This window comes from Vigna umbellata, chromosome 5 (genome assembly GCF_029865625.1).
Source record: "Vigna umbellata cultivar VRB3 chromosome 5, Vumbellata_1.0, whole genome shotgun sequence".
In the NCBI taxonomy this organism is placed as follows: domain Eukaryota; kingdom Viridiplantae; phylum Streptophyta; class Magnoliopsida; order Fabales; family Fabaceae; genus Vigna; species Vigna umbellata.
Genome location: NC_142169.1, coordinates 7822006 through 7844225, shown reverse-complemented (window position 1 = coordinate 7844225; position 22220 = coordinate 7822006). Strand labels below are relative to the sequence as shown.

At 36.9% G+C, this 22220-nt stretch overlaps 1 protein-coding gene across 1 annotated transcript; it reads left to right on the top strand.

Moving 5' to 3' along the window:
- The first annotated feature begins 1181 nt into the window (after positions 1-1181).
- LOC124836668 (U-box domain-containing protein 13-like) lies at positions 1182-20962 on the top strand. The gene is made up of 5 exons (XM_047311845.2): positions 1182-1651; positions 2376-2492; positions 3176-3628; positions 17148-17427; positions 19891-20962. The coding sequence occupies exons 1-5, from the start codon at positions 1388-1390 to the stop codon at positions 20688-20690; spliced, it is 1914 nt and encodes a 637-aa protein (XP_047167801.1). The 5' UTR covers positions 1182-1387; the 3' UTR covers positions 20691-20962.
- The last annotated feature ends 1258 nt before the right edge of the window (positions 20963-22220 follow it).

Genomic DNA, 22220 nt, shown 5'->3' with positions numbered 1-22220 from the left:
AAGTATGACCATTCGGTATTTTTCTCTTTTGTAAACCGTTCGGTCAGGTTCGCTTATCTTGTACATCTTAATTTTCGTAACTCGTTCTGTAAGGCCGTTTGGCCATGAGCGTACGCTCGACTCTAATATAAGACTGATCTGGATTATTATTAAAGTAATTATTTTATTATATAGTTTATTGCTGTATTTTTGGGATGTTACAGTACACATAAAATATATTATGAAACAAAAGATTCTGGAATAAGATTTTCAGAACAACTTTTCCTGAACACATCCTTTGAACACATCCTTTGAACAAATCCTTTGAACAATCCCATAGGATTCTGAAAGTGCTTTTCAAAATGAGTTTTCCTTTTTGCCTTTTCTCTCCTCTTCTTCCTTTCTTATTCTTTCTTTATAATAGCGTGATGACGGTAGTGGTAGTGTAATACAGTAGTGAGTTTAATATTTTTTTATTAATATGAGAGTGCAACTAGTAATTGTGGTGGTGGAGGAAGAAATAGTCTCGAGGTTTTCTTCTTAGGCCTTATCCACGTTGCTGGGTGAAATGGCCCTAAATTAGTTATGGGCCTCAACTTCACATAAATTACGGAGGTTTTTAACTTTAATTTTATTTTTTTCTTAAATTAAATAAGGTAAGATCATCATTTTGTAATTATTAATGTTTTGCCTCTTCTCTTGAAACTTGTATTTCAAATCAAGATTTTTTGGTTTTCTCAATAATAAATTTATGCTGATGGAAAATAAAATCATGATCTTTTAGGTAACTGCCACAAATTATTCACATTTGATCACATACAATTTGTAAACATGACCTTGAAATGTTGACATGGTGTGTAGCAATTCATGCGTTGTGCGTGAATTATTTCGTGACATTTTGGTATTTTTTTTTCACTCCATAAGTATTATTACGAAAATAAGTTATAAAATATTTATTTATGTTTACAAAAAGAAAATTTCTAGTTTTTTTCTCAACAAAAATATTTGTGAAAATAAATTTATAATAATCAAAAGCTATATTAAAAAGATTGATACAATTTCAACCTTTTTCTTAATAATGTAGGAAATTAACTATGAGTAGAACCCGTAATATGATCGTTTATTTCCGAATTAAAATCTTACAATACAGAGAGAAAAGAAACAGTAAGTAACAAAAAGGTATAATTAGTTGATTGAAAAATAATACAAGTTCGGCATTTTGAGCAAAGGTTTTCATGGAACTATGCCATGCGTCGTTCGCGCAAATATCTTCTTCCGTGGCGCCATGAGTTAACCACTATTTCACAACCAGTTACCATTCTTAAATCTTGTGCTTTCCTTCACCTTAACCACGTGATTGTGGGACCCACACACGCGCCTTGGCATTCTCGCTTCGCTTCTTCTATCTATGGCGGAAACCGACCCTTCCTGGGTGCTCCGCAACCTCACCCGCGTTTCCACCCAAATCTCGTACCTCTCCTCCTTCAAGCCAATCATCAGGACCCAATGCTGCGACCTCGCTCGCCGCATACGCTTCCTCGCTCCTCTCTTCCTCGAATTGCATGACAACGTTGAGTTGACGGGTGCCGTTTCCTTCCACGCACTTCAGGAAGCGCTCTTCAAGGCCAGGGATTTGCTCCAATTCGCCACCACTACAAGCCAGGTTTTCATGGTACGTTCTTCAATTCACTCAACGAGCTTTGTGTAACCAAATTGCATTGCTCGTTTGAAAAATGATAGCTAAACACTTTTTTTTTTTTAAAATTATTTTAAAATTCATTAAAAGTTACAAACACCGATTATAGCATATCTCGTTTCTTTAATGAGATTCACTGTTTTACTCGTAATTTTTGAAAATTTTTAAAAGAAAATTTTAGGTTTAATTACTTGTTTCTCACCGTCTCTACAAAATAATTACTTTGATATATTAGAAAAAAAATTAATTTACTTTTTATACAAAATACACTGATTTTGATGTATTGAAAAAAATTAATTTATTTTAAAATATAAAAACTCAATATATTCTTCTTTGAACAAACTAAAATATATTAAAATTATATGTGCAGGTACTAAAGATGATAAAGAATAAAAACATTATTGTGTATCACTGGAAGGAAATGGTTTTAGATATAGGAATTTGAAAGGGAAAAAATTGTAAGCGTAGAAACTACAGGAGTAATTAAACTAAAATTTAATCAGCAAAGTGTGTTCAAAAGAGAATTAGACGTTGCCAAATGAGTAGTTAAACTGAAATTTAATTAATATTGTGCCTTCAAAAGAATATTATAGGGTGTGTTGCACGTTCTTCTTTATGGTTTGCTTTTTGTAACGTCATTTGTTGTATATTTGAATTTCATCTGGTTTTTGGTTCTGTGGATGCTTGCTTGGAATTGCAGATACTGGACAGAGAGCAAGTTAAACACAGGTTCACAGATGTTGCTGTTCGTTTTGAACATGCCATGAGGAAGATCTCCTTTGATGAGCTTGATGTTTCTGAAGAAATCAAGGAACAGGTGAATAATGTTTGTAAAGCTTTCTTTCTCGGGAAAACTTGATACTTCTAACTCAAGGAGAATATTGCATGTTAGTAATTTTGTAAAGGTGATTGAGTGCATTCAATATCATGAGAAATAATTTTGTTTTTTCTTTTTGGTTATACCATGAAGCATTGCTTTGCTAATTACTAAGAACGTAAGGTCACATTTGGGTAAATAGTTTAGTGCGTGTCAGATTGAACGTATTTTTTTGCTTACTTTTGTTAGCTTTGGGAGAGCTTTAAAGATATAAGTGATTATTTGTTCAGACTTGTTTAAGTGTTTTTTTTTTCGATTTAACAATTTCATTGCTGCAGATTATTGCTCTCTCTCTCTCTATTGAAGCACCAAAACATGTGAAACTAGTAGCCTGTTCATGTAAGCTTCGCTAAAAAAAATCCGAAAAAGCTAAAAAGAGCTGACAGAAAAGTCACATGCCACTTTATGAAATTAAATATTTGCTTAAGTCTTTATATTATGAGATAAGCTCAAATAAGTTTTGTTATAGATCTGTTAAATATCCTCCGAAAAATAATATTTTCTATGGTTTCTTTGTCTTCATTTGTAGTAAGTTGATCAATTTCTTGTTTGTCTGTTGCTACCACTTTTTGTTCTGTCTTAATTGTAAGTTCTTATTTCTCTGCTACTGTTGTCATCTTCAGGTTGCACTTGTGACCACTCAGTTTAGAAGAGCTAAAGAGCAGTTTGATCCACTGGGTCTTCAGCTTTATGAACAACTTTTGTCTGTGTACAACCAGAGCTATGATGTGAAGACTGAAACTGCTGAACTACGTTCAATCTGTGAAAAGCTACAATTTATCAATGTGGATGATGTCAAGCAAGAGTCACTTGCTCTAGAAAAGATGGGCGGAGAGAGGTGGGATCATTCTCAGAAAAGGATACAGGATATGTCGTTGGTTGTGCTGAAAAAAATCCAAGATTTCTTAATGGTGGAATCAGGAAACATTATTGTGTCACCAAGTGAGAATATATCTCGACATACTGATGAGTCATATGTGAAATCATGTACGCAATCACTGGTTATACCTGATGAGTTTCGCTGTCCAATATCTCTAGAGTTAATGAAAGATCCTGTTATCATTTGCACAGGGCAGGTTTGTGCTTAATATCACCTTTTTTAATTGTCCTTACTTATTATAGAAGTTCAGAAGCTATTATGGCCTGGCTGATATGTTTAGTTTATTGGCATGTAAGAAACCAAAGTTGCTTCTTCAAAGTCACCTTCAATTAAGTTCATTTATTATACAGTTTATGGTTGCTAGTTTGACTTTTCCTACATGGTAACCTATGAGTACTTTTTGGTTGTTCTAATAATGTGACCTTTATGTGTTTACTTTATACGAACCTTAAACAACAATTAGTAACCAAAAATATTGCATGGTTTTAGTGGTATATGAGAACGCAAAGAGAAAGACCAAGACAAATATTGAAAGAAGTTGCTAAGAGGGTCTCATGATAAATAATCTCTCGAAATATTTGGTCTATATCTAGGTCGAATGTTACCGTATACAAGGTTGCCAAACTTGATAGTTATGAAACATGGACAGTGGGCACAACACGGGCACATTCACTGACATCTGTGTTATCTAAAATGTAGGATCCGATGACATGCATATATATATATATATATATATATATATATATTTGAATTATGTAATTTGACAATCAAGAGTTATAAATTCAAAATCATCTTAAAAAAGCTAGTCATATACAAAGTTTGAACAAATTGTTGCCTGTAACAAAAATGGATCTGGATCTAATCTATCAATCTAAAATCCAAAATGTGAAAAGAGATTTTAATTCATTTAAGACATTCCATTGATCATCATCATCATTGTGAAAGACACTCTAGCTCAGGTTCATCTACAAACAAATTAACAATTTCAAGAATTTCACAATCATCAAGTGAATTAAAATCTTTTCTAGCAACGTCTACATTTTTGTTTCCTCTTTAGTGTGGAGTATTCCTTGAAAGAAGTAGAAGATTGCTGTAAACAAATACCAAATTTTTTGTAAATGGAGGATTATTAGGATAAAAATATCTTCAATATGTCCATAGTAATTGATAGAAAAATATCTTCGGAATCTTGCTATTCACTTAAACATATTTTTCTTTTGTTATTTTAGAGAGTTAGATTGTTACAAATATAGGTGATGAGAATGTAATTTGTATGATTATCATTGATAAAATATTGTAAATTTCTTTACATAGTTCAAGTTGGTATAATAACTCCAAATGTTGGGAGCTTTGTTTCTATTGCCACACAAATGTCTGTTGTTGCCAGCACCCTGAGGTTAGCGGTGGGTTAGAAAGGTGTGTATTAAAATGATGATCACAAGGTTGAAAACTGTGTTGCTGATGGAGTCACCGTCATGTGGCACAACTAGTGTCGACATGAGTAGCCCATGCACCTAGTTCCGAAGAGGCTTGAACTTGCAACCTTCAACTTATAAGACGAATTTTTGAGGTGAAATTGATCCCTTTGGACCCAAGATCTTCCAAATGTGGTGGATCCCTACTAGTTTGGTGGCCGAAATTATTTGTAATGGAGCCAATATATTTAGATGATTTTGAAGGGATGGTCAAGATTAGATCACATAAAGGGCAGAGGACTGGGTTCAATTGGCTTTAATTTTGTGATTTGGGATAATGAAGGCTCACTAATCATGATCTGAACGTGGCATTCCATGTTTCTTGAGATAATTTGAAACTATATGTTCTATTCCTTTGCTAAAGAGATATGAGATGACTTATATAACACTTTTCTTTGAAGAAGGATTTTATTGCCTGTTATGACATTTAAAGTAAGGTGTTTTAGATAGGTATCAACATTTGGAGATCTGCAAAACAAATGCAACTACACGAGTTGAAGTCGTGGAAAGAGGAAAAATCTTTAAATTCTTACATGGCTTGAACCATGAATATGACATAGTTAGGATACAAATATCAGGGAAAGAAAAGTTGCATCCTCTTTTGGAAGCATTTTTTATTAGGCTTTTTCATGAAAATAGGACAAGGGATTTTCAAGGGATTAAACAGAGAAGGAGGTCATTAGTAAAAGATAACCATGGAGAATATTGTTCATACAATAGAAGATCTTGACATACTAAGTGTTAGATATATTATATTTTTTATCTTTTAGTTAGTTTGTTATTATTTCTCATTTGTATTTTGGGCTTAGCCCATATTTCTTCTATTATAAATAGAGAACCCTATATGTGTATTTTACACAAGGGAGATTAATCCAAATATAGTTTTTTACTATATTCAACATGGTATCAGAGCAGGTTCTCTGATCTTCTTCCGGGGTCTCTGCTGTCTGTCGGCAGCCGACTGCCATGGCCGCCGGCAACCCCTAAAATCTCAGTGGGCAGTCCATTCTCTTCTTAAATCTGTGCCATAGTCAGCACTAGTGCAGCCAGTCGCCTCTGCCTTCGACCATCGCCAGCCACTGTCCGCCGCTAATCTCTGTCCGCGGCCGGCCACTGTCGCCGTCGCCGTCGCTACCGCCGACCACCGTCACAGTTTCAACGGGTGACCTGCGGATCTGGACCGTACAGGCGACGACCAACCATGCCGGTTCCGAGAGCCACTTCTGAGTCACGCGCCGCCACGCAGCGCTTCTTTCCGGCCAGTCCGCCATCGCCGCCACCGCCGAACGTCGTTTGCTCCGGCGAAGTCAAGGGTTAGGTGCGCCTTGAGAAGCGTAACCCAACCCTAGTGGTCCCGTCCTCCGAATCCTCCGCACCAGCTGTCACGCGCCGCTTCTTCTCTGCCAGTCTCGGCCGCGTGTTCTGCACACGCTGCCTTCTCGGTGTCGGAGTTTCACCGCGTCCCTGCAGACCGTTTCGCCGGAGCTTCTTGAGTGTGTTTTGGTTCCTGTTTCTCTGTTTTGTTGGCTTGCGCTCATACCTAGGGTTTTCTCCCTCACGTTTTTGGAACCCTAAGTCCCTTTTCTTCTCTAAGTTTAAAATGGCTTCTTCTACTAGAAATCTGTTTCACTGCTAAGGATGTTGATTCTAGCAGTGGGTGCTACGGAGAAAGATTTGGCTAGAGATGAAAAGTCTAGGTTTGAGAATGTGATCTTGAGCAAGATCAAATCAAAATTTGATGTCCAGGCACCCGCCGTTTGCCGCTGTCCAGGCACCCGCCGTTTGCCGCTGTCCAGGCACCCGCCGTTCGTCGCTGTTCAGGCGCCGTTTGCCGCTGTCCGCGTTGTTTGCCGCTGTCCGCGCCGTTTGCCGCTGTCCAGGCGCCGTTTGCCGCTGTATGCTTCCAACCACTGTAAGCCCCCATCACCTCATCAGTCAGTGATGACAATTTAGTCCCTGCAGTTTTATAGCTGTCAACCGCCGCTGTAGTCGCTACCGTCTCAAACAGACGCAACTGCATCAGTTCTTCTTGGGCTAGAGTTTAGCCCGATCTTCTTGTGATACACTGCTAAGTATCACCACTTGGGAGTTGTCCAGCAAAGAATTTTGGACCTCCAACATGTCTTTGGATCTTTGATGCCTTTGTTTCAGCATTGTAGCTTAATATTTTGTTTTGTTTTAGTGGTCCAGCAACTGTGATATTTCACATTTCCGCCCTTCACACTAAGGGGGAGTACGTTTCCAAGACACTGCAAGTCACATAAATATGGGTGTAGTCCCTGCAGTTTTGTAGATTTCAGCTACTACTGTTGATCCCATCACCCATCCATCATTGATGAGGATTTAGTGTAGTTCCTGCAGTTTTGTAGCTCTTAGCTTTCAGCTACCACTGTTGATCCCGTCACTCATCCATCATTGATTGGGAATCAGTCCTTGCAGTTTGTCATTGTCCACCACTGCATTCCTTCGTTCACTTTTGAAGTTGAAGTTTCACAAGCTGCTGTTAGTCCATCTATGTTTGCCTCACACTCTTGAAGACAAATCATCTAGTTCAACACTGAGTTCATCTATTCCAAGCTTAGTTCATACAATTTGTATGCTCCAGCTTGAGGGAGAGTGTTAGATATATTATATTTTTTATCTTTTAGTTAGTTTGTTATTATTTCTCATTTGTATTTTGGGCTTAGCCCATATTTCTTCTATTATAAATAGAGAACCCTATGTGTGTATTTTACACAAGGGAGAATAATCCAAATATAGTTTTTCACTATATTCAGCACTAAGGAAACATGTTTTAAACTTATGGAAGAGACAAAGTCTTAGAGTGCATGAGAGGCAACAAAGGAACCTCATAGAGATGGGTACGCAATACTACCTCAAAACATGAAGAAGCATATCAACCTAGTGCTCCACCTCAAGTTGATCTTGATAGGAAAGCTTATAAGGATGAATTTGATTGTCTGAGAACAATGATTGAATCAACAAGTTCTCTAGATTGTGTATCTTGTCCACAAAAGATGAGTTAATTCAATACAATTAGCCTTATGTCTTAGGGTGTTTGGGTTATTAATTCAAGACCAACTAATCATGTTTATAGTTTTGTGTGGGAGGGTTTAGGTTCCTCAAAATACTTGGGACTACTTAAGTTGAAAACTGGTAGTGTTTGAGGGTCTCTTTTATTTCAAAAAGTCATTATTGATTCTTTGATTATTGTTCTAGATTCAAATCTTATCCAAGTTCTATGAAAATGTCTCTTAAATCAAATTGTCTAATTACTAGAACAACAATCTTGGCTTCATAAGTTCCTTGGCTATGAATTCTCTATTGAATACAAATATGCTAAAGATAATGTTAGGGTTTGATCATCAGATCCTTCATCAGTTCCAAATCATTTTTCTTGGTTATTTCTCAAACTACATGGAAAATCATCAATTTGTAGTTTGTTTAGAGCTTAAATCACATTTGATTCTAAACACAATGAGATTCTTCAAGCATGCAAACAAGGTAACCCATTATGTTGGAAGTCACACAATGACTAGAGATAAGGCCAATTCATAGTTTATAAGTGGGTGCAAATCTCACCCTACAAGCCAGTTTTGTGGGTTGAATTAGGCTTAAAGTCCACTTCTTAACATGATATCAGAGTCATGGTTAGAACCTATCCTAGCGATATTTGTTGTTTGCTGGGCATATTGTTCCAACCGCTATCGGGCCGCTATCAGACCACCCATTAAAAATGTTTAATCCCACGCTCGAGATGTATATACCTCGGCGTGAGGGGGGTGTGTTGGAAGTCCCACATTGACTAAAGATAAGGCCAATTCATAGTTTACAAGTGGGTACAAACCTCACCCTATAAGCCGGTTTTGTGGGGTTGAGTTAGGCTTAAAGTCCACCTCTTAACACATTCCATGCAAACAAAGGTTGGTAATTCCTCCTAAGCATCCCGTTATTTAGCAAGTTCACCAAGAATTCCATAACTTTCCAGTAGAGACCATCTCGAAAGAGGACACATTGTGGCTAGAATTTCTGCCTAGTTTTTTCTAGCAAGGCAGGTACCACAACATTAAGAACCATTATAACAGCAAGCAAGTTGATGAAGAATGCAGGAAGCACATTTTGAAATTGCATGGCCTTACAAAATCAATTGTATATGATTGAGACAAAGTCTTCAGTAGCAATTTTTGGCACATTTCCATGAGCTTAGCATACTACCCCCAAAGTGATGAAAAACCGAGGCCCTCAATAAGTGTTTAGAGATGTATTTGAGGTGTTTCATAGTGGTTAACCTGATGGAATGGAGTAAGCTACATCCATGAGCAAAGTTTTAGTGCAATAGTTCCTTCCAATCTAGCATTGACGACTCCCCTTTTGAGTTGTGTTGAATATAGTGAAAAACTATATTTGAATTAATCTTCCTTGTGTAAAATACACACATAGGGTTATCTATTTATAATAGAAGAAATATGGGCTAAGCCCAAAATACAAATGAGAAATAATAACAAACTAACTAAAAGATAAAAGATATAATATATCTAACACTTCCCCTCAAGCTGGAGCATACAAATTGTATGAACTAAGCTTGGAATAGATGAACTCAGTGTTGAACTAGATTTGTCTTCAAGAGTGTGAGGCAAACATAGATGGACTAACAACAGCTTGTGAAACTTCAACTTCAAAAGTGGATGAAGGAGAGCAGTGGTGGACAATGACAAACTGCAAGGACTAACGGCGGCAAAACGGTGCCGGACAGCGGCAAAATGGTGCCGGACAGCGGCAAAACGGTGCTGGACAGCGGTAAAACGGTGCCGGACAATCAATGGAGACGAAGACAGACGAAGATGGCAGCAATGGCTACTCTGGAAGGTCTGAACAGAGAGAGGGAGGTCCGGCGAGACCTATGGAGGTGTCGCGGTGAAACTCCGACACCGGGAAGGCGGCGCGTGCAGAACACGCGCCCGAGATCTGACGAGAAGAAGGCGGCGCGTGGAGGCGCGTTGAGCGGAGTCTGTGCTTGTCTCCGGCGGGGTTGGCCGTCGCTCGAGGAGACGCTTCAGATCTGCTGGTCACCGGTCGAAACTGTGACAACGACCGGCGGCCGGCGACGGACTGGCCGGAAAGAAGAGCTGCGTGGCGGCGCGTGACTGAGAACTGGCTCTCGAAACCGCCGTGGTTGGCCGTCGCTCGAAGAGACGGTCCAGATCCGCAGGTCACCCATCGAAACTGTGACGGTGGCTGGCGGTGGCGACAGCGGTGGCAGCGGTGGCGGCAGCGGAAAGTGGCGGCGACAACGATAGCAGCGACGGCAGCGGAAAGCGGCGATGGCCGGCGACTGGCTGCACTGAGAAGAAGAGAAAATGAACTACCGACTGAAATTTTAAGGGCTGCCGGCGGCCATGGCGGACGGGCGCCGGCAGAGGCCACAAGAAGAGATCAGAGAACCTGCACTGATACCATGTTGAATATAGTGAAAAACTATATTTGAATTAATCTTCCTTGTGTAAAATACACACATAGGGTTATCTATTTATAATAGAAGAAATATGGGCTAAGCCCAAAATACAAATGAGAAATAATAACAAACTAACTAAAAGATAAAAGATATAATATATCTAACAAGTTGTTTATAGATTAAAATCTCACAACCATTGTCAAGTACCAATTGGGTTACATTGATCCACCCTCCCTACAAGAGTTGTTGCAACAACAAGACTTAGCACTCAGCTAAAAGATCATTCAATAAAGGCACAACATCAAATGAATCGTATTGGTCAAATTATAGCCATATAGACAACACTAAACCCTTCAATAGCTTCATAAACTAGGACTATAATATTTTGGTCCTTTTCTCATTGTCTAAAAAATTGGTTTAGTGGCATATGTTAGAATTCCAAGTGTGAGTCTAAGTCCTACATTGGATAGAAATAAGAAAGTAGAGCATTGTATAAGGGTGAAGACTCATTAACTAATTGCCTTGGGTAGAGAGTGGTGTCAATCTCTTATGTAGTTAGACTCAGGTCTCATTGATGTTGTATCTCCCAAGTGAACCTCCTCCTCTATAAACCTAAAAGTGATATCAGAGCCAAATTAGGCTAAGATGAGTACAATGGTCCCTGTATCGAAAGTCTTCCTGGAAAAGGGTTCCAGGTAAGTGTGTCCCATTAAGATGAACGGCGGTACGAAAAGGGATACTCAAATGCTTCCGTTGGAGGGGAAGTGTACCAATGTGGAAGAGACTCATCCTTGAAGGGGGAGATTGTTAGAATTTCAAATGTGAGTTTAAGTCCCACATTGGATAGAAATGAGAAAGTAGAGCACTATATAAAGGTGAAAACCTATTAACCCATTGCCTTAAGGTTTTGGGTAGAGAGTGGTGTCAATCCCTTATGTGGTTAGACTCAGGTCTCATTGATGTTGTATCTCTTTAGTGAACTTCCTCCTCGATAAACCTAAGTTACTCGAGTTTTCTTTAATTGAAATTCATCTAGTCTTCCATTCTTATTAAAGAGATGCAAAGATGATCATTGAGAGTTATATCTTCCATTTCCCTTACTCACCAATGAGTTCAGCCCTATTGTTGAATCTAACAAAATTCTTAATTTCCATACAATGGGATGGTTTAGATGCAACTCAAGCTACTTGCGAGGACACCATTGTTATTAGTAGAGATTATCCTAACTTCAACTTTGAGGACACGGTTGTTTTTTATGGGTGAGGGGATGTTATGAGGGTAGAAGAGTAATTGGACAAGGAGTCCCATGGAAATGATGAATTAGTTAGAAAGGAATGTGAGAAAACTATTATGTAGAATGTAGACATGTGGCAGAGGGCAAGGAAAGCAGGAATATATTGGAATCTGTTTCTTCTCTAGCCTGGCAATTTCTTTCTTCTTCTTTGTATTCTGCTTCACTGATTACAGTGCTAGCCATCGATGTAAATAACCATATATTGCTTACTAGATCCATAACACAATGCAAAGATATTTCATTATTACACTATTGTTTTTCTTTGCCTTTCATGAGCTTCTTACATAAATGTTGAAATAAGTAATAAGTAGTGCATTAGGAACCATTTATCTGCTGTAATCATGATTTCATGATTAGTACCTAGTCTTGTACCTAGAAGTCTAGTGCACTCTATGAGTTGTACCTAGGAATCTTGGGTAGTCTTTTGATCTTTCATCTTCCACTGTATCTATTGAATATAGTAAAACTAGGTACAAGATTAATCTCCCTTGTGTGTAATACACACATAGGGTAATATATTTATAATGAAGAATGATACAAGTATATATGGCAACCAAATATAAATATAGTAAATAGAAGATATTATTTAAAACAATATCAACAATATCAAACAATAGCAAAAGTCTATGTTTCCCTAATTACCATAAAATGCAATATGTTTAACACTCCCCCTCAAGCTGGTGCATATAAATTATATGTACAAGCTTCATATAAATATAATCAATTCTCGGTCCCCCTAAAAACTTGGGGAAAATATTTGCTATTTGATCATTTGAGTTAGCAAACTCAGTCTTGATGTCTCTAGATACAATCTTTTCTCAAATGAAATGATAGTCAATCTCAATGTGTTTGGTCCTTTCATGAAAGACAAAATTAAAATTGATATGAAGAGCTGCCTGATTGTCACATACAAGTGTCATTTGAGTGACATCTCCAAATTGTAACTCTCTAAACAATTGCTTAAGCCAAACAAGTTCACAAGTGGATGAGGCCATAGCTCTATATTCTGCATGTGCACTAGATCTTGCCATAACACTTTGTTTCTTGTTCTTCCAAGAAATCAAGTTCCACCAATGGAGACATATGTGTTAATCAAGTCCTTAAGGGAATCTTAGATTGAGTTTATATGTTCCAAGCTTGGGACATATAATTTGTATGCTCTAGGTTGAGGGGAAGTGTTGAAATAAGTAATAAGTAGTACATTGGGAACCATTTATCTGCTATAATCACGATTAGTACCTAGTCTTGTACCTAGAAGTCTATTGCGCTCTCTGAGTTGTACCTAGGAATCTAGGGTAGTCTTTTGATCTTTCATCTTCCATTGTATTTGTTTCTATCATTATAAATAGAAATTGTACCTAGAAGTCTATTGCGCTCTCTGAATTGTACCTAGGAATCTAGGGTAGTCTTTTGATCTTTCATCTTCCATTGTATTTGTTTCTATCATGATAAACAGAAGATTAAAAGAGAGATCTGGTAAGGCCTCCAATTTTATAATCTCTTTTTATTCTCAACTATAAACTTTGTAAACATGACTTGTAACCTTGACTCAAACCGAAGAGTTTTCTCCATATAAAAATAACGTTAAAATATGTATATTATATTGAAATACTCCCAGATCTAAAACTTAAACTGTAAACGGCAAGATAATTGTGAAATATACTGTAAATTTCCAAAATTTTAAATCTTGAAATTAATACTCAATATATCAGCATTTATAGATGAAAAAGAGAGACAGGAATCAGGCTTGTCAGCAGTTTTCAGCTTCTACTTGCTGCTCTGTTTGAATCAGGCTTGTATGTGATCATAGCTTATATAATAACTTTTAGTTATTACAACTTTCTAATCTAATTTCTTTCCTTAAATAAAATAATATGATACAATTAGATGAAAATAACCGCATGTATCATTGCAAAATTGGTTTCTTATATAGTGGATGAATATAACTTGGATACCAAAAGATTTTCTGTTTGGTATTATACTAAGGAACTTGTAAGTCACTACTGACAGTACTTGGGAAAAAAGCAGTTCTTATTCTCCTTTCCCTTTGAAAGTAAGGGTAATATAATGTTACTCTGTCTGAAGCAATGTATTAAAAGCTGTGAAAGTTGTTCATTTTAAAATCAACAGGAATTTGGGTAGATTCCATAGAATGTTTGATTTAGTTTTCTGAGAGCACTGCTACAAGTGAGCATGAGACCTAACAAAATTAATTAAAACAACAATTCTGGTTGGGAGACATCATTCTCAAAAGGATGCATTTGAGGTACTTGAAAAGATGCATTGAAAATTTATTTCAGCATGAGATTTATTTAACTTATTTAATATTTTGTCCTTTATAGGAAAAGAAGGAATGAAGTATTTTAATATTTTCTAATAGTATGTTTAGGACTACAAAATCTGTTTTTCTGTGTTAGAAAAAAGTTAGTCTGCATTTAGAACGTTCACATTGTTTTGTACAAAATATTGAGTTCTACTGAAAGCTAATCTCTGATTTCTTCTGTATAGTCTCATATTATATAGAACTATATAATCTAGTAGTTCACATTTTAATATAATAGAACAGTTAGAAGAAGACTTGTAGATAAAGTCTTAAGGTTACATCATCCCAAAATGGTTGTAATTTAAAACTTTAACACAATAGAGTATTTCAAAATAAACAGAAGCCTATGGATTCTAACTAGGCTAAGCAGCGGCGTCATCTCCCTCCAAGGCCTACTCCAGAAGTACCTCATCTACCTCTGCTCACATCCAAATGGATGATCATTACAACAGAAAACACAACACAAACAAAAGACAAACATAAGCAGAAGGGTGAGCTAGATATACAAAAATCATGTTATAACAATCACACACAACACACAAGTTTAATTCATATATACTGGGCCACTTAACACAACTTGTTACACTAAACTTGACTCGTCCAGACTTAGAATGATTGCCGAGCTATGGCGGGTCATGCACTCGTGGTGGCTTCTACTGCTTTGCAAAGCCGTTGCCAATGGGTTTCACCCTACCACACTCACGAGGTTAGTTCGTTATCACTCACCTTGGGCCATACTGGAAGCACCCAAGACTAGGACCTGCTGCTACTCCTCACCACATGATCAATCCTCTCTACTTGAGAATGAAAGACCATTGGAGCATCAGGATAACCTCCACAAGACTGAACTACCATGCAAATCATTCTAAACACTAAGGGCACTACCATGAATCTTCTCCTTGAAGATCATGGAATTACGTCCAATAACATAGAGCACCACCATGTAACCTCCCTTTGAGATCCATGGAATTACGTCCATCATCCATACTTTTAAAACCACATACTTTCAATCACTTTGAATCACCATTCATACCTTTGAATCACATACACTTTCACTTTAACAATATACAACATGTTTGAATCCCATCATACAATATAATATGCTCCCACACATACTTCACAAACCATACAACATTCAACTCTATATGAAACAATACAAAAGAGAAGATAGAAAATAAAACCCTGAACGTCTCGCACAACGCACCCCTTTGCACAGTGAGACTGAGAGTGTTTCTCACAACGCACACTATTCACATGACGAATTAACTCACAGAGGTGCCATACCTCATGCCTCTCGCATAGGGCACCCTAGTCGCTATGCGAGAGCTCAAACAGAGACCAACCCCCTTAAAACTCTCGCTTTGCACCCAATTCGCCTTTCAAATTAAACTGGCAGTGACTCCAGGCCACCACCAGTCGCATAGCGACCAGATTCGCTATGCGAATCACCAGACAGAGAGCAGCACCCTCCAGTCATTCGCACAGCGCACCAGCTCGCACAACGAATTACTCAAACAGAGAGCACTCTCTGCAGGGACTCGCTATGCGAGACAATTCGCATAGCGACTCTGCATCATTTGTAGAACGCAAATTCTGCAGAATTATGCACTCACACACCCCTTACCATTTCTAGGCCTTTTCTCCAATTTTTAACACCCCTAATTCATGTTTTACACCTAATTAGACTTGTCTAGGTGTTCCTAAACCTTCCTAATACAATTTTAAGGTGATTACAACTCAACTTTTACTCCTCAACATCAGTTTTCACCACTTGAGGACCCCAGTCCCAATTCTAACACTTTGCACCTATTTGGACCACTTTGGTGACTTAAACAAGTCACAATACACTTGCTAAGACTGTCCCAACAGACCACAATAGCCCATGACCTCTAACTCTCAAAATCACTACCTCACTTCCTCTATAATAACCTAAAACACTACCAATCCTCTTTACTTTCAACATAACAACTGCTATCTCAGAATATACCCATCTAACATCCTCAATTGCAGTCACACAGCACGTTTAAATCAATTCACAAGCATCAGTTCACAGATTCATAGATGAACATACCAATACATATCATTTCATCTACTCAAAACTTAATATACAACAACCCAAACAACAGAATAATGCATAAATCAGTCCATACACCTAACATACAACAAATTATAAGAAAGTATTCTAGCTTCCTTTACCTTGGAGTTGAACAACCCAGCTCACAACACCGCTTCCATAGTTCCCTACTCGGCGAAGAACCTAAACAGTGCCCAGCCTAGGACCCAAAATGAATTGGTCAATTGTGAAGCCCTCTACGTTGCGGATGTTTGGGCGCCACCTGATCGGAAATCCACTGGCTCAGTGAAGAGAAATGGTAGAGAGAAGACAGAGATGTGATAGAGAGAAGATAGAGAAACCTGAAGAACTGAGACTTTAGAGAGATAGTGGGAGTAGGCTAATGAACCAGATTTGTTCAGAAATCTATTTTATACTAAAATAAAAAATCTGGTTCTATTAGTCTAATACACTAACCCATTCTTTTAAATCCCAAATTTTGGGTTCTCACATCTTCCATAGTGACCCCGTCCCCCCCAATAACGTGAAGGCTATGAATTCAAATCTGTTTCCAGTTAAAAATTGTATTCAAAATTTTGGTGAGAAGAATAGATAAAAAAGTTTTATCTGCATGGTTATGCAGTTATATAGCAATTACTGAATTTAAACATCAGAATTGTTACATGTTATATAATAATATTGGAAGTTTCAGAAAGTAATGCAAGTCAAGCGTTAAACTTATTTCCCATCCTCCAGCAGGACATTGGATCTTTTCTAGTATTGTCAGTGGCTGAGCTGGGTTGGACCAGTGTTTTCTTTTCTTTTCATTCTGGGGTGATTTGGTGGGTTTTGGTCAGTGGCTGAGCTAGCCATTAATACGATCATGGTTGACTGGGGGGATACTTAAAGAAAAACACTATGTAACAAATAGTGGATTTAAAAAAAAAAAAATTTAAGATATGACTCCCTCCTTAGCCTTGGTGCTTGATAAGTTGATAACAATACTCTTAAAATATCCATAATTTAGAAAACATGGGCTAGTAAGATAATAATATATTATTTAGAAGTTGTCTACCTTTAGTAACTTTGTAGTTGTGTTATCTTGACTCTTTTTGTAGACATACGAACGATCTTGTATAAAGAAATGGCTTGAAGCAGGGCATGGAACTTGTCCCAAGACTCAGCAGATTCTTTCCACTCCCATCCTCATACCCAACCATGCTTTATATGGCCTGATATCAAGTTGGTGTGAGGCAAATGGAGTGGAACCACCTAAAAGGTTAGGGAATTTATGGCTCTGTAAGACAACATCGGATGGATCTTCTGAATTAGTGGATCTTGATATCTTAGTGAGCAAACTTTCTTCCAGAGGTATTGAGGATCGACGAAATGCTGTAGGTGAGCATTGTATCGCATACATTTCTTCTCTTCCTCTCTCTCTTTCTCTCTCTCTCTCTCTCTCTCTCTCTCTCTTCACAATACATTTGTCATTGTGGTTTAAGTGGTGGGATTGCTAGCTGTTAGAGTGATTGCAACATAACTTATAAAATTAGTAATTTTGAGATTAGTGGAAAATTTGTAATCAAGAAAATTGAGAGGACTATTTTTTGTTGATGCATACCAATGTTAATCTTTGATGTCTGCAAAATCTAATATGATGAAAATATGAAGTAGAAGATAAGATGAAAGTAATCTATCGCATGAAAGCTAGAATCTAGTATTTGGATGAAGTATAAAGTTTGATTAAAACAAACAATCAATATGATAGGATTGCATTATGTTTCTATTTTCCTTCTTTCAGAAAGGAAGTATAACATGCTAAACAGACCTTTAATTTATTCTGCATTAATTAAGAATACGTGAATATGAGTACTACTATTGAAGCTATAAAAGAAAATATGAAAAATTAGTGAAATACCCTTAGAACTGGAAGTTTAGAATTAAATAAAATATGGCTTACCACATACTGTACTTATTGTTTCCACAACGTAATGTTGATTGGCTATGGTGTTTCGGATTTGGAGTATCGTTAGAACCATCTGTAATTTAAACCAAAACATTAAGATGATTTTGATTGTAAGGCTTCTCTTCAGTAATCTTCTGAAGAGCTACAAATATGAAAAAAGTAAATGAAGGATAAAGAATTAAAGGGTTACAATACAACCAAGTTTTTAATAAAATCACTTTGAAGTTAGGGCAAGGTATTTTCAGTGGTTACACCTAATGTTTTCTTAAGTGTTTTTTAGCCTTACACATTGGACTATCTTCTATCTGATCCACTTTTTTTCAAATGGTATATCTCACACCACTAGACCACCTTAGGCAAGTTTTCATTATCTTCTCAATAGGTATTAGTCCAACTTGGTATTGGATAAATTAATTCCTGATGTTATCTTTATTGTATTTCCCTCATTGCTTCAGGATTCTTATCTTCAATACACTAATTATTTTGCATACTAGGCCCTTCATTACCCAAAATTCAGTACCGCACCACTGGTCCTACAGCTGTCTGGTATAATTTTCTGTTGAGTTTCTTCAGCAGTTAGGCACATTATGACCATAAAATCAAATTGGTTCCTCGATATGCTGGTATGTGTTAATCTACCACAATTTACTTTTTCCCTTAGTTTCATAACGTGGATCCAAAACACAAGTTTGGCTCCTATCCTATCTAGTTTGCTTAGTTTTGTAATTGTATGTCTCTTTTATTCTTGTAAATAGGTACCAAAGTTCTTTTTGGTACTCCATTTTACATTTTCTTAGACCTCATTTTTGCGTTGAACAACTTCAAAACTTTTACATATCTAACTTAAATATTTCCATCCTTTAATTGTTCGATAGGTATATGATCTGGCAAATTTACTTTTCATCTTCTTTTACCATGTCACTTACCCAAAGTTCTCTAATATTGTGGTAGGTTTAATTTAGGTTATCCTTTCTAGTGCTAAAACTCCTCAAAGTCCATTATTCTTATATATTAATCATTGAATAAACTTTAGAAACAACTCTTCCATCATTCCACGATATCATGCTTAGTTAACAAAACATTTTCATCTCTGTTATTGTATTTTACTCTTTCTTTCTCTTCCGAGGCATGTTTGTATATAACCCACCCAATTTTTGTGCCTAAAGATTGATATTACTTCACAACCTTCAGCTTTCGTTTTCTTTGTTTTAGCTTTATTGTTTCCCGTGATTTTAGCACTTCCAAAAGCAATGTTGTCTGTTCTTATACATAGTTCTTATACATAGTTCTTATATATAGTTCTTTTATATATATATATATATTAATTTTGCTGGCGGGGGTTATTTTACTTAAAAAGGAATTTGTTATGTGCTTTTATTTATAGCATGATTTAATGCTAGGATGTACCATTCTCAGAATTGCACTTCTCTCCATATTTCCCAGTATGATGTCAGCTACAACTGGTGGCCGGGTGAACTTCTTGCTAGGTTTAATGAATATAGACAGAATCTAGCTAATATAAATTATGTGAGCTAAGTGCACAGAGGTATAATTGTATACTAACAACTAGATTTAAGAAAGCATCACAAATTTATAATTTCTTTTGGCATTCTGGGAGTAGACTAAATAAAAGTATAGGATGAGATGGTGTTCCCTTTCTAAATTCAATATGCCGTAAGCCTTAGTAGTATCAAACCCAAGACCCATCTGTCTATGCAGTTCAATCCTACAAATGAAGAGATCGTAAATGTGTTTTCAGAGGATTTTTACTTTGCCTTTTGACATTGCTTTAGTTTGAGGAAATGCATTTTTATAGACCTCTAAAATTCTCACCCTTGTATTTCCTATTAATGTTGTATGTTGATAGGACTTCCTTTATCCTCATTGTACTGCAGGGGAGGTCCGACTTCTTGCCAAGCAAAATAGTCAAAATAGAATGCTGATTGCCGAAGCTGGTGCTATACCTCGCCTTGTTGGTCTCCTCTACACACCTGATGCTGGCATCCAAGAGCATGCAGTTACTGCTCTTCTGAACTTGTCTATCTATGCGGACAATAAAGAGCGTATCATGGCTTCTGAGGCTGTGCCAGGCATCCTTCATGTGCTAGAAAATGGTAGTATGGCAGCCCGAGAAAATGCAGCAGCCACCTTTTTCAGCCTTTCTGCGGTGGATGAGAACAGAGTAGCAATTGGTGCATCTGGAGCAATCCAGGCATTAGTTACTCTATTTTGCGAGGGAAGTACAAGAGGGAAGTTGGATGCTGCAAAAGCACTTTTCAATCTGTGTTTATCTCAAGGAAATAAAGGACGGGCAATTAGGGCTGGTATTGGGCCCAAGTTGATAGAAATGCTAATAGAACCTGATGGGGCAATGCGGGACGAAGCATTGGCAATAATGGCTATAATAGCTGGTCATCCCGATGGAAAAGCAGCAATTGGATCTTTGAATGTTGTATCCACTTTGGTGGAATTAGTCAGCAATGGATCTCCCAGGAACAAAGAGAATGCAACTTCAGTGTTGGTTCTCCTCTGTCATGGAGATCCTCTAAACTTGTCAATTGTCAATTCGCCTAGGGTGATCAATATTCTCTCGGACTTGAAAGAAAAAGGTTCAGAAAGGGCCAGGCGGAAAGCTGGCCAGCTTCTTGAGTTAATAGGAAATCATTGTGAACATACTATGAAAACTTCTAACTAGATTTTAGGTGCATCTGTTGTCATTTTAAGTTACAGCAGCAGCACGGTTTGTGATCAAAGATATGATTTATACTATAGGATACTAGTATAGAATCCCCAATATTTCCTTTTGATTTTTAGTTTAAAGGAAATTTCAATTTACTCTACTAATTATATAGCTGAATTGAAACAGTTGTGCTGTAAAGCTTGCAAGAAGTGTTAAGGTGTCTGTTCGACACACTTGAAATACGGATATTTGTTGACATGAGAAAAAAATTATATACTTCATCCGAACTCCTACTGACATCTCTTTTTCCCAATGAAATGTCTTGAATAGTTGTTCAGTCTCATGTTTCAGTCTATCACTTGTGATCCAAGATTCTTGTCTTTCGGTGGTGAGTCCCAATTACCCATCTTGATCCAAAAGGCTACAATATTAAAATATGTTTCCCTTTCTTTGTGGGAGTGCAAGTTTTTTTATGCATGTCATATCAGGAAAGATACATGTCTCGATGTCGATTTCCACAAAGATATGGTAAAATCATTGTAGGTAATGGAGGCATGGTTACGTGATTCATTATTCCTGGTTAGGATTCCCTTATAACACTTTCTTCTTTTGTTTTGGGTGATGTCATTATTCTCACAAAAAATGTATTTAAGAAAAAGGAAACGGGCCAGGATGTGGAAATTGCGAAAAGACAGGTATTACGTAATGTGAAATAACAGTTGCAGAGGGACCATGAAGGATGATGGTGTGTACTAAAACATTATCATGAAAAACAGTGAAGCAGGTACTTGAGGTTGTTAGAAGGAGGTGAAGGATAAAGAAGGGTTGGCGTGTGTTGCAATTGCAAAGGTGAATCAGCATGGTGGTGAAAGAGACACACTGCCACTACATAGACCAGGAATCAAGAAGACAGTAACTGGATAGGAACGTCTTCCAACATTATTAGTTTGCCAAATTTGTGGCTGTCTTCCCTTTCAAACTAATTTCATTTTCCACAATGCGTGCATCATCTCATTAACAAACCCACATCTTCATGCCTTTTGGATTATGACCAAAACCCACTTCGTGCAACCCTCCTAATAATGTTCTTCTTTATTTGGCTCATCATACTTTAAAAATTTTCCTACTTTTAGGTTTATTTACTCATTTTTTGTTTTAGAATTATGAAACTTCTATTTTTTAGGCTTCATACCTGAAAATCATTATTTTTTCTTTTTACGCATAATTTTTAATCTTTTTTAGCCCTTATGAATGTTATTTCAATTTTTTTTCTCTTTTATATAAATTAACAGAGACTAATATTATAATTAAATATTATAGATGTTATATACAATCAGTTATTTAGTTTTCAGATATTCTAGATATTCAGTTATTATGTTTCCTTTTATACTCAGTTTGTCGGTGTTTTGTTTATTATTTTATTCTAATAACTAAAACAGATTCAAAATTATATGTTTAAGGGGTAAAAGAAATGAGTTAAGTACACAAATTAAGAAGTTAAATTTTTTATAATTATAAAGACTAAATAAATTATTAACCTTGTTT